This window comes from Diadema setosum, chromosome 11, assembly GCF_964275005.1.
Source record: "Diadema setosum chromosome 11, eeDiaSeto1, whole genome shotgun sequence".
Taxonomy (NCBI): domain Eukaryota; kingdom Metazoa; phylum Echinodermata; class Echinoidea; order Diadematoida; family Diadematidae; genus Diadema; species Diadema setosum.
In genome coordinates, this window is record NC_092695.1 from 29,748,313 (window position 1) to 29,761,177 (window position 12,865).

At 38.1% G+C, this 12,865-nt stretch overlaps 1 protein-coding gene across 1 annotated transcript in view; it reads right to left on the minus strand.

The window, feature by feature from the left end:
- Positions 1-12,865, minus strand: part of LOC140235405 (guanylate cyclase soluble subunit alpha-2-like) — an 82,781-nt gene that overhangs the window by 58,484 nt on the left and 11,432 nt on the right. Inside the window, exons 3-4 of the mRNA XM_072315430.1 lie at positions 9,633-9,766; positions 3,140-3,312 (exon numbers count right to left, since the gene is read on the minus strand). Of these exons, the coding sequence (XP_072171531.1) occupies positions 3,140-3,312; positions 9,633-9,766 (307 nt within the window). The remainder of the gene's footprint in view (positions 1-3,139; positions 3,313-9,632; positions 9,767-12,865) is intronic.

Genomic DNA, 12,865 nt, shown 5'->3' on the forward strand with positions numbered 1-12,865 from the left:
GTTACAGTCATTTGTATATGAGAACGAATATTGTTGTTAGCTCTATTGCACACTTACTATCTTACTAACATAAGATGCTCGAACACAGCGAGGTCGTTGGTAGGTTTAGTTCTTTGACTTCTTGTTGTTGTTTTTTTCTTGTGTCTATTATGATAGAGAGTAAACTTGAAAGAAACCATAGAGACTCTCGGATCAGGACTGGGTTAGGACTAACAACCCATATTTTACTAGAATAAACAAGATACGAGCCCATAGACTTCAAACAAGGGATATGTTTACAGGGGAGTATTGCTCACACAGTGTGCTGTGTTTTCTAAGGGTCTCCCTTTTTAGCATGCTATACTTCTTTATTTCGCTCATACAACTGTATCCTACCCAAATACTGTATTCGTTTGGCAATACTTGCAAAGTGAAAATGAATTGATAATTCCTCGTTCACCCGATTGTATCCTTTCATGCAAAACGGATATTCGTAAGTAATTATCTGCTTTTATCAAAGACATTAGAGTGGGAAGAATCATTCAAACACATTTAAGCAACACTATTGCTACCTTTCTGTTCAGTGAGATCTTCTGTGAAAACCACAACACTGCATGCGACTTGTAATTGAAAAGTAAAATCAGCCATGGAAATATTTGTCTATCTTAATCCCATATTATCGAAAATATAACGGAAAAATGGTTTTGTTAGTGTTTTTTTTTTCCAACAAGTTGTTATTGACAGACATTTTCAAAGCTACGGTAAAAGGAAAAAATAAAATGTAAGGAACAAGTATAGATATTGCATTTTCTTACTATTCAAGCAACTTTTACTAGTTGTTAAAGTATTTTATTAACTTAGGAAACATCACGACAAATAGCACGAGCTATGTGCATTTTTCAAAATATTTTCAACATTTCATACTACGAAGTGTGCTATGATATTCACAAACATCACCGTCACAAGTCAATTCACTCAGTGAGAGCATTGCTAAAAGCTTATATCAGACTGACTTCGTTTTAAAAAGTGAGAATATCATAGCATTTATTCTAACATGAGAGCTTACAGGGCTGGTGTCCTACTACCACAACACCACTCGCGTCCAGTTTGGGTGGAAACATAATGCTTATCAATCCCAGTGATTTTGTTATCTGTAATTGGAAAGTGATTGAACTATTTAGATATCAGCGCATTTTTCATTCAATGCTAGGCATATCCTTTTTAAGGATTCTTTAAAATAAAAAAGAATCAAGTACCTTTCAGAATATCTTTATGACTCGAAATGATTTTGTCGCCGAACAAAATGGTGTTGCCGAGAAACGCATTTTCAAAACTCACGATTTATATCCATGCACGTAAATCCACTCTCGGCCGAAATATAAAACAGATATTGACCGTCTCTCTTAGCTTTGTGCAGTCTGGCGCACTCCACCACTTGTCATTTTAATGCGCATCAAACGAATTTCAAGTCGAATTACCGAAACCCTTTGTAGTCTTGTAGGATCCATCCGAAACTAATCAATTACTAATAAATATCCCACACACTGACAATTATCCTGTCCGCTTCAGCAAAGTATTCTTGACAGGAATCGTTGCTGTACGAATCCTTCTTTTTCGGAGGGAAAAGAAGAACGAATACAAAAAACGCAAGGCAATAACCAGAAGCTAAGATAACAAGTTTTAAATTAAGATCTCTCTGCAAACTGGGTTCTGCATAAGTTTTCGGGTTGCTTTTGTCTTATTTTTTGTAAGGATGGGGGGGGGGCATAGGATCTTTGTCTTTCTAAGAACGAATAGGTTTAGATGAAAAACTTCGCAGTGTGCTATGACGCGCAATACTCATTTTAATTTAGCAGCACTGTCATACGCATACGAGAGGAAATATACCATCCGCAGTATCGTTGCTGCCTGCAAACTCATGCGTCACACTCTGAAAATAACATGTCTTTATAGATATACGTATATATAAAACAGATATACTTGCATATTCTTTCATATTCTGTTTTTCTTACCTACATTCTGAACATGCTGACGTGCTCATGACTTTAAGTCATAATAAATATAATGCACTCACGCAGTGCGTAGACTGATGCATAACACGTTGGTCAATTACTGTATTCAAATCTATGCATATTTCTCCATCTTATCAGACACAGTTGTATCAAACCATTCAATCAATCTCTATGTACACTAAATGCATTTCATTACTGCAACGAGGTTGCATTTGTTATTTTTTTGTGTAGTTACCTTCTTTGTTACAAAATGAAAAAAGCAGTTGAAAAGTTATGCATGACTTTTTAAACTACCAAAGCGGTCTACTGCTTGGACTGTTTAATATTTACCTAATCAAGGCGGTATGTATAAAGTTATTATATATATATATATATATATGAGGTAAGAGAATTTCGGATTTTGCTGCAAGGCACGGCACTGTGGTTGAATATATCTTAGCTGCTGACTGGATGTCTCTCCATGAAAAGAATGGTGCAACTGGTTCGTGAGAAGACAAAATGTGATTCATAGTTATACAATGAGCAGTCGATCCCTCTAAGTTGACTTATAACAAAGTTTCCTTTAAGTACAGCCGTATGTGTCCCACATTTCCGCCCTATGCGACTGACATTCAATCTTAACAGGGGCAATTCACACAATTTTCATAGTTTTACAATCATCATGTAGTACATAAATTGACAGATCTATGTTTAGATTATTGATTAATTGATTTTAGATTAATTGTGGTTCTTGAGCAGGGAAACCAACTCTGGAAAACCCCAAATAAATTACACTGAAGAAGGATGATGGCATAGCCGCTTCACCATAAGAATGCATGAGTTGAAGGCTCACATATTTCAGAAATATAGCAGTGTAATTCAATTACAATACCGCTTGCTTGACAAGGTCACCTGTTTAGAAGTTCTACATGCTTTCTTCTTTTAATCATCCTTGAGCCCACACTTATGCATTCTTATGGTGAAGCTGTTATCATCCTCGTTCATTGTGATTTGTTACGAATTTTGAAAACATTCTTATTCCTTATCCCAATCACTATAACTTCTGAAACTCTGTACCCAGTATAACCAATTCATAGTTGTTCAAACGTGAAAGTCTGGAAACCACCAGTAATTATCCTTTAAAACAGCTGAAGTACTGCCATTCTTACTTTGATATCGTCGTAGAGCTTGAGTGAGGCGTTGTGTTGTTGGAGCCCGTCGATGTTGCTATAGAAATCGACGAGAGAGCCTCCGAGCGCTTCGAGAAAAGTCCCGTATAGCTCGTAGCACAGGCTGAAAAACTCCTCCCCGAACCTCTCCATAAACACCGTGTACTCTAAACCTGGAAGGCGATTTGAAAGAGAGAGAGAGAGAAAGAGAGAGAAAACAGGTCAAAGGGTTGCTGAGAAAATCAAACCAACCGAGTGACCCACCGACCCACCAATCAAACAAACAAACAAACAAACAAACAAATAAACAATCAATCAATCAATCAAACGAACGAACGAACGAATGAACGAACGACCGACCGAACGAACGAACGAACGAACGAATGAACAAACGAACGAACGAACGAACGAACGAACAAACGAACGAACAAACGAACGAACTAAAATGATTTTGCAGTGTCATCAAATCCCTGGCTTTGTTCCATTCACATGGGCATAATATCAACCATATGGAGGAAACGAGCGCATGAAATACTTTTCTGGACGGTATACTGGTCAGACAATGACCTTTTTAATCTTGTGAAGTGAAAGTCATGTGTAAACTGAAATCCGACATTTGTCCTGATATAATCTACCATTCTTGTCACTTTATTATCACAGCGATACCTTGAGTGCAATATAAAACGGCATGAATCACTTGGGGACTAAATAATTCTATCACGATTAATCTGCGAGTTGATGATGATTTTGTTTCAGATATACTTATATGCACTCTATTCATAAAGTTGCATCCCATCGCGGAAGAAAACGAAGTGAGGTCAAACATGTAAAAGGTAATCTAACCTCATAGTAGTGCCTTGAGATATCTGGAGTTAAAACGAGATCACTGTTTTTACCAATTTTTGGTGACTAGAATCGGACGTGCAGAGTATAAATTCTTTGGAGAATTACACTATCTCTCGGATATTAAGAGGTCAGAACCTACTTCTAAATCCTGATTCATATTCAAGAGACAATAAAATAAAATAAAACAAAACAAAACAAAACAAAACAAACAAACAAACACCTGAACCATCACCGTGTAAGACTTTTGCGTCTTCGGATTGTCTTAGACTTTCCTGTGTTTTAGACTTTCCTATTTTGAATAGCACTAAAGATCCGCAGTGAACTCTGAAAAGTAAAAAAACAAACGAACAAACAAACAGTAGCACTTATCGTCAGCTATACAGCATATGGGGACCTCAAGGGAAAAATATTGTATTCCATCAAAACAGTGGATCATGACTTGGTCCCCACTTGACTCTAGCGTGATTTCTTCTATTAATGTTTGATGTTCTTATCTTTCTTTTTTTTATTAAGATATGAAAACCAAAAAGCAAGCACCTGTTTGATAATCCACTCACAAGTCTCGAACGTAAAGACTAAGGTCAGTGCACAGAAGAGAAATAGAGATATATGGGGAGATGAAGAGACACAGCGACAGGAGGAGAGAGATATAAGAATAAGAAAGACAGGTATACCGAGAAAGAGAGCGAGAGAGAAAGAAGAGAAACGCAATTATCTAACCGTGCTGCTCTATGCGTCTTCCGTCTTCAGTTGTCCTTTATGATTACCGTATTATACTGAGGATCTCGCCAGCCAATTAATTGAGAACACAAGAAACATCTCAGCAAATTTGACATCAATCTGGGCATGTTTGCATGAATGGCGTATGACTGAAAGAAAACGAACATTCTTTTGGTTTTGAAGCGGAAACTTGAGAGCGTACACCTCTAGCTGGAACTGGCAGCTAAGAAACGTTTGGGGCTTTGCATCCACAAATGCTGCGCTTTGCCCGATGCATCAGACCGCGTATAGCTATCAATTACATTTAAGGCTCAAGTAGCTTAGATGCACGTAGTCTGTGTACCGTGTACTCTATGCCCGGCTCCTTCCGCGACGCAGAATGCTTGCATTCGCTGCCGAAACCCCCTCCCGTCCATACCAGCAGTAATAAAAGCTATTATTTAGCGCGGCAAATTGCGAATTACGTTTGATAGATCGACAAATAGGAGCTGACGTTGGAGATTGCACGAGATCTATCCCTATTGACAGATAAATCCACGAGTGTTTATCAAAACACTTCGGCTGCCCATCATAATTTCCATTCGTGTGTTTTCGTCAATGAACTGTTCCTCAAGGTTATTTCAGGTCTACGTTTTTTTGCGAGGCGGTGCACCGTTACTCCAAGGGTGTAGCGGGGAAATTGAATCCCTCGCCAGCTTTTTCCACATTCCACACCTCTCTTCCTACTCTCTTTCATATCAGACAGTAGTTTCACTTATTATTTACCGATGCGTCTTTTGAAACCCATTTCAAAATGTGCTCTATACCAAAACAAATGGATATTCGCACTTCGCATAATCTACATGTTCTGTTAATTGGAATATTGGGGGGGGGGGGGGAGAACTGGAGTAAACACAGCAGACTTCTGAACATCAGAATTTGATTAATTCATCCGTTGTTGTTTTTAGTCTATATTTGTTGTTCATGCTTTCTTTTCTTCTTTCTTTTTGACAAACATCCCCATGACAACAGGTATGCAGCATCCGCAAATATTCTTTAGAATTATGACCGAAGCAGGAAACATTTTCGTAGCTCATTCCATCTGTCCTGGTTTGCCAGGATAGTGAATCGGTTAATGTCTTAAAAAAAGAAGAGAGAAATGTGTGTGTGTGGGGGGGGGGGTGAGGGGAGGGAGGGGTAGAAATTAGTTACTGTCAGACCAGCGTTGAAGGTTTGCCGCGACTCAGACTGTCGGGGTATGACAGTGGGGCAGCAGCTGAACAAGTAGTGTTCGTCACCCTCGCGAAATCTCTCCCCAGCTTTTTAAACACTTCCCTCTGATGGGCATGATGTGCACGGGGTCGTTGTTGACACTGGCGCCCCTAGATTTTTCTGGCGACTAACTATCATTCGGTGCCCAGATTCATTACCTTCAGGTGAAGGCCTTTTATTTTCATATACCATAGAGAAAGCACAATAAACAAACAAACAAAATGACTCGGATAAATATTAATCGTAGCAGGGAGTTGCAACTGTTAAGTAGTATGTACAGTTAACTTCCCATTCTATAACATTTTTTATTGCAAAGATATGCAAAAAATGCTGTATCTTTATGTCAAAGTGCTGAAACGTGTGAAGCCTGTAAAAGCTAACATCAGGAGGTGTTGCAAAGCCTATAGGCGGATATTACTATCATGTAACCCAGAAATTAGACAAATCTTGCACTTCTGTTTTTGAAAAACATTTTGCGCGTCTCTCAGGTTTCATGACGATTGACGCGAAGGCAGAATTACTATCGGGAGAAGTTGTGCTCTTGCTCAAACATATACACGACTGGTCGTTCTTCTGTAAATAGGAGAATTCGTGTATGAACGCTAATGAGCATAGAACTGCGGTGCGCACGTTACCTAGTCAAATTACAACCTGATTACTTCCTCCAACTTGAGGCTGCGTTAAAGATGTCAGTGTGCCGGTAGCCGATCCTTCCATGAAAGCAACCATTCTACTGGTCTCGTATTGGTAGCTGGATGTCCATCTGGTAATCAAATTTTCATCAATATTTCAAGAGGTTTTGAGGGAGAAAAAGGTAGGAATTAGTACGTTAACAGGCAGTTACGACTGTTAGGCACTTTCGTATGAGAGCGACAAGTATACCAGGACGGTAATTAAATTTGTGTCAAGCAAGTGTGGGTTAAACGATCTATTTCCCTCTCACATTTGAGCAAACATTTACTCGATTCTTGCCTGATAAACTTTAAGCGCAGCAGGATATTAGGAGGTTAGTTGATTTTATTGACGATTATGACATTTGTAATGTGGGTTTATCAACCGATGGTAGCCTTATCCGTGCTACCACTATTCCAGTGGAAAGTGGTGCCAATATTGGCAGGTATCCTCTTTTTTTTTCTCCGCCACGGTCATGACGAACACATTGGTGCAATCAAAGGGCGGAATTCGAACCAGATACTGCAAATTCTAAGTTCCCTGTATAACATTTTACCGCTGCGTTATAGTAATTTTAATGTGATACGAAGCTTTTTTTTTTTTTTGTCGATAGACGTCGTTTCAGTACTATTTTTTTGCTTGCAAAGTTTCTCTTAAAAGGCGCACAATTTTGAACTTTAAAAGTGTTGCTGTTTAAACTTTAAGCATGTTAAAATGTAGAATAGGTCATTCAATATGAAGAAAACACCCTGCAGGAAAGAACACAGTGTCCCACAGTGTGAACACAGTATGAAATCTCTTCACTCTGTTGAATTTGAGCGTTTTAACATTGTGAACACGTTGTGAATCATCAATTCACAGTGTGAAACAGAGCGTTACTATGTGAACTCTCTGTAAAACATAAACACCACATCACAGTGTGAAATCACCTTAACACTATTTAAATTGAGCGTTTTCACATAGTCGACTATGTGAACACATTGGCCCGAATTCACGAAAGTGGTTTAAACTTACACCATGGTACAAATTTAGAGCATGGTCTATTAAGCGTTTTAATAGACAGGCGTACCTCCAACATACGTTTATCAACGCAAAAACCATGGTTTAGATTTAAATCATCTCAGTGAATTCGTTCTATTTCGAACACACTGTGGGACACTGTGTTCTTTCCAACAGGGACAATAACACACAATATCTGTTACGAAGTGAACGTTTTCATGTCATAAATCGCTGCTTTCTGGAATCTTGTGTTATCATTGTTTTTGAAAACAAAAATGTGCACTGCTGCAACGAATATCGTCGAAACAAATTCACTTGTACTCGAGAAAGAGAGGAGGGTAGGAAAGTGCAAATGGATACTCGACAGGACGTTATAGTGAGGCAAATCCGAGTTGACACGGCATTTCATTCTCAACATTTAAATAACTAATGGTTGTCGGTGCTTAAGTGGGAAATCGTTTTTATCTGAGAGGATCTGACTTCTCTTAGAACACTTTAAACAATCAAATGAAATGGCTGGGAGAACACAGACATTAGTAACTAAGTAAGAGATAGAGATGAGAGAAGGTGATAACAGGTTTGCACCACCCCCTTATATCCTCCTTGTGAGGGACGAGAAGAAGGAAAGAGTTAGAGCAGTCGGGAAATGGAAAATGTACCACTTTCACCAATAATGAAAACGATGTTGGCAGTACGGGGATGAAAAAAGCAGTTTTGGTTATAATATGTGCCTCCAGACGGAGAGAATGAACTATGGTCTAGGTAACCGTGGCGTCTGCATGGTGATACGCATGATTAGGACACCTTTTAAAGGGATCGTATAGTTTTGGTTGAGACCTAACTTCAGGTTTCTAACATTTTTGGGTGAGGTGATGAGAAGCCTCCTGTGAAATATGAACGATCATGTAATTCCAAGAGGAATTCTACGTTTATTTGATGAAAAATTGGTTTTGAAATGGCTGAGGTACCCAAAACAGAGTAGTCCTAACAAAAGGTGGGACCCACCTTTTATTACTATCGCTTTATTTCACTTTGTTTTTGGATGTCTCAGTCATTCCGAAGCCGATTTTCATAAAATGAACTTTGAATTTGTCTTAGAATGGTATGCGCTGTACTATTTCATAAGTGGTTTCTTGGTATCTCACAAAAAGTTAAAAGCCCAATCTTCGCATCCACCAATACTGTATACCATCCCTTTAAACCAAGTGAAGGGGATCATAATCCATACATGACATTGTGTCATATTATAGCTCTCTAGCAATTTACCTATCCATGTATCTATGTCTGTCTGTCTGTTTGTCTGTTTGTCTCCTTTTACATGTACATGTAAAACTTTTCGCTTTTGGTTTGTTTGTTTGTTTTACAATTTTATCTATCTCGAGATCATTAAGCTTTACTGGTGCCTTTTGATATTCCTCTTCAGTTTCACATGTTATTACTTTATTATTTTTTTTTTTTACTGATTTTATGTATGACAACAATATTCTTAGCTATTCTGCACCATTTTCATCATTGATTATATTGTATACTAATTTACTGTAAATATCCCTGTAGATAAGTATGAATTATATAAAATGCGTGAAATTGATTGTTATGTTCCCAATACCCTACTAGTATATAAAGGGTGACATGCAATGACAATAAACTCTTAACTCTTAAACTATTAACTATGAACTTTGTGTGTGTGCGTGTATGTGACTTTGCCTCAAACTTTTCTCTTTAGGACTCGATCATCAGAACTGTAAGGATAAAAACAATATGCAGCAGTAGTTCCGAAGCATGGTCAACCTAAGTCATTCACCGCGCTCCAGCTCCGGAGGTGCACGATCGGTCGGGTTGAACAAAGAAGCAAAAAACAAAAAACAAGACAAAACAAAACAAACAAACAAACAAACATCAACAACACCGTAAATTCATGATATGATCTATAACATGAAAACAGTGAACAACAAACGAGGTCCATGACCTTCCGCGTGGAGGGTTACAAAAAGGAGGGGAAACTCACCTAAAATCTTGGCACCCTTGGTTGTGACGTGAATGAGAAGTTCCTCGTTGCATGGTTTGAAGCAGATCGTAACATCATCATCTACTTGTCTTAACGCCTCTACCGTAAACTCATTGTCTAGACCTTCTGTTCTCCTGTGAAGAAAACATGGAAATACAGGAAATGAGACCAGTTGGATACTAAATGTTCAAACAATTTTGTCGTTGATCAACGTGACAAGATTTTGTCATAATAACAGCTCATGTAAAGTGAAGGCTGGTCAATGCCGTTCGCGCATTTTAAGTATTTCACTTTTGTTTCCTACCCGAAGACCTTTCATTTGCTTTGTATAAGATGAGTGACGATGGCATGAATAAAACCTCTCCGTGTCACTCAACCCTTAAACATCACTAAATGATGGAACGTTTTTCAATGAATTTATTCTCGCTCGCATTCCTAAGATATGGCTGTATTGCATCATTTTTTTTGTGCGTGTGTGTGCGTAGTACAATCGGAGAAATCTTACCACTTTGGAAAGTGCAACTCTGCTTATCGTGACGGTATTCTGTATTGTTTCCTCCCTTGTCTACATTTTTACGTATGATCATAGTGTGCAATATCGCTGTTTTCCTATATATGATATTTTAAGGAATAGTTTTAATGAAATTGACAATTTCTTTAATGATTTCTATCTGTCCTTTTTTCATATTTAATATCCTTTTGTTACTTGACCTGCAAATAAAAAGAAATACAGCAATTAAACCAAAGTAAACTTTGTACGGACTAAGGACCACGTCGCAAGGGTGCACGTCACGATCCCGACATCCACGAGTCCATACAGCCTACGAGTCATACATCCCAGGAGCTAGAAGGTAGTGAACAAGGCCCATAAACTCGACATCATGTAAAATAGGCCCACGAGCGAAAGGTCCACCAGATTGACACTAGGCAAATAAGGCCCATGAGTTTGACATACATCACGGGGCTTGATGTGCACAGTGTCGAGATCGCAGGCCTTTTTCACCTAGTGTCGAACTTATGAGTCTTACTTCATTTCATTTCATTCATTTTATTTCACCACGAGTAAAAAGGCCCAATCACCAAATGCTGTTTTTCAATGGGGCCGTGAATCAATGTACATAAATCATATTAACATGATAAGAAATGATATAAATAAAGACAAACAAAAACATCAACATTTTTTGTTGCACTACATCCACAAAGTAAGGTTTAACATAATAATTTTCATAACACAAATCTACACAATAATCACAGAATTAACATAAATATAACCAAGATATTACCACCCCACCCTCCCAGTTCATGGATATACCCCCCTCCAGACATCCAAAACATCCAATTCATTTACCATTTATACATAATAATCCATTAAAAATATCAATATATAATTATATTCGATACTTGACTAGTGTCGAGCTCGTGGGCTGTATGACTCGTGGGTGCTCGTGGGATGACCCCGTTACGATGCGAAGCAGATAGAGTAAGGATGAGAGGAAACTTTATTTCTTGTCTAAATAGTGGTCACGTGGTTGCGTTGTGAATAGTCACCCACCAGTGTTTGGGTAGGCCATTTAATATCGTTAATAGTGCCATTATTTTACACAATGTATGACAATGACGTTCAACTATTTTCACTTTGAGTTACATTCCTGCATATTCAAAACGAAACACATTAAATTGTACCTCTGCATATTATGCTCACGCTGTTGTTCGTGAGCCCATCCACAGACCCTGTATGGTCATTGCTCCGTCACAGCTAATTGATACACTCTGACGTGCTAATTGTTTTGCCTAATTTTGAAACCCTTTTTTGTTCTTTTTTTTTGGACATTTTATGTTTATCAAAAGTAAATATTTCGCAATACTTGAACATATAATCTCAGATTTCTGCTCCCGTCTGCACAGCAACACGGTGTATCAATTCGATGTTGAATTGTGTAGGCACAGAACCTAATTTCGTTTTGTTTCATATATGCATTGTGTTGAATTACCAATGTTGCATATCTGCGGACATCATACTTTGAGAAATAATTTGCACTTCAGCCTTACACAGCGAAGAATTATTTATAATGAATGAATAAAGATATATAAAATAAGAATATAGTTCGGAATAGCTCGATTCAATCCAATTTCATTCGGACTATCACTGCCAACGTGAACAAAGATAGCAACATACACAATACACATTCAGATTTCTCAGATATTCAAGTGATATGCATTGACACATTGGGGCAGTATACATGTTGCATGTCGGTAACTCACCCCGCCCGCTCCCCCCCCCCCCTATTAAAAGTGGATGCCAATTTTCTTTAAAAAGAGATAGACTGATTTTTCGTATTCAAAGAGAGAACGTAAATAGTCAGGAGTGCGTGTTCAGTCGTCGTCTCGCTTTATGGCCTCACATGAATTATGTAAAATGATACCCTATCATACAGCTACACAGCTAATAATGGTTCTTTTACATTTGCTCACGAATATTTTACTGTTCACTTTGTCTGGCAGGAGACAAACTAATCAACATCAGACAACCACTCCAAGCTTTGTTAATGGACAATCCGGAAAGAAAAAAAAAAAAAAACAGGTTTACCTTAATAATGAATGGGACATTAGGATCATTTCAAATTATTTTCATATTTCTCCATAAAATGTCTCTCATACACACACACACACACACACACACATACAAACATTAAAAAATACAATAATACAATACCAAAATCACAAAATACAAATTAGGCGAAACTTCACCTGAATGTACAACTGTCTCAATAAACACAAAGGTCTATTAGTATTGGACTATGTTAAAATTACGAGAAATGTGATGGGGCCTACGTAAAAGTAAGCATGATAGCATAATCAGGTACAAGTAAATATGGAGCACAGATATGATAAAAACAAACCAACAAAACAACGCGCTGTTCTATTAAGTTCGTCAACTATACTGTCAAATGTTTCCATGGAAACGGGATACTCATGGTCGGTAAAGTGGCGATGTTGAGAATGCTACAGTGGGTTTGCATATGATAATGAAAAATTCCTGATCCGGATCACAACCGTCTAGTGTTGACCAAGTTGAGGCGCGTTGTACCGTGTCAACCTGAGCAAATAGGTTGCAAGTTACAGTCACGTGCTCGTACGGAATATAATACATGCTCTCACAGGGTCGACTGGAATTCTACGTTTTACCTTTAATCGTTAGTTATTCAGTTATTCCTTCACAATGTAATCTACAA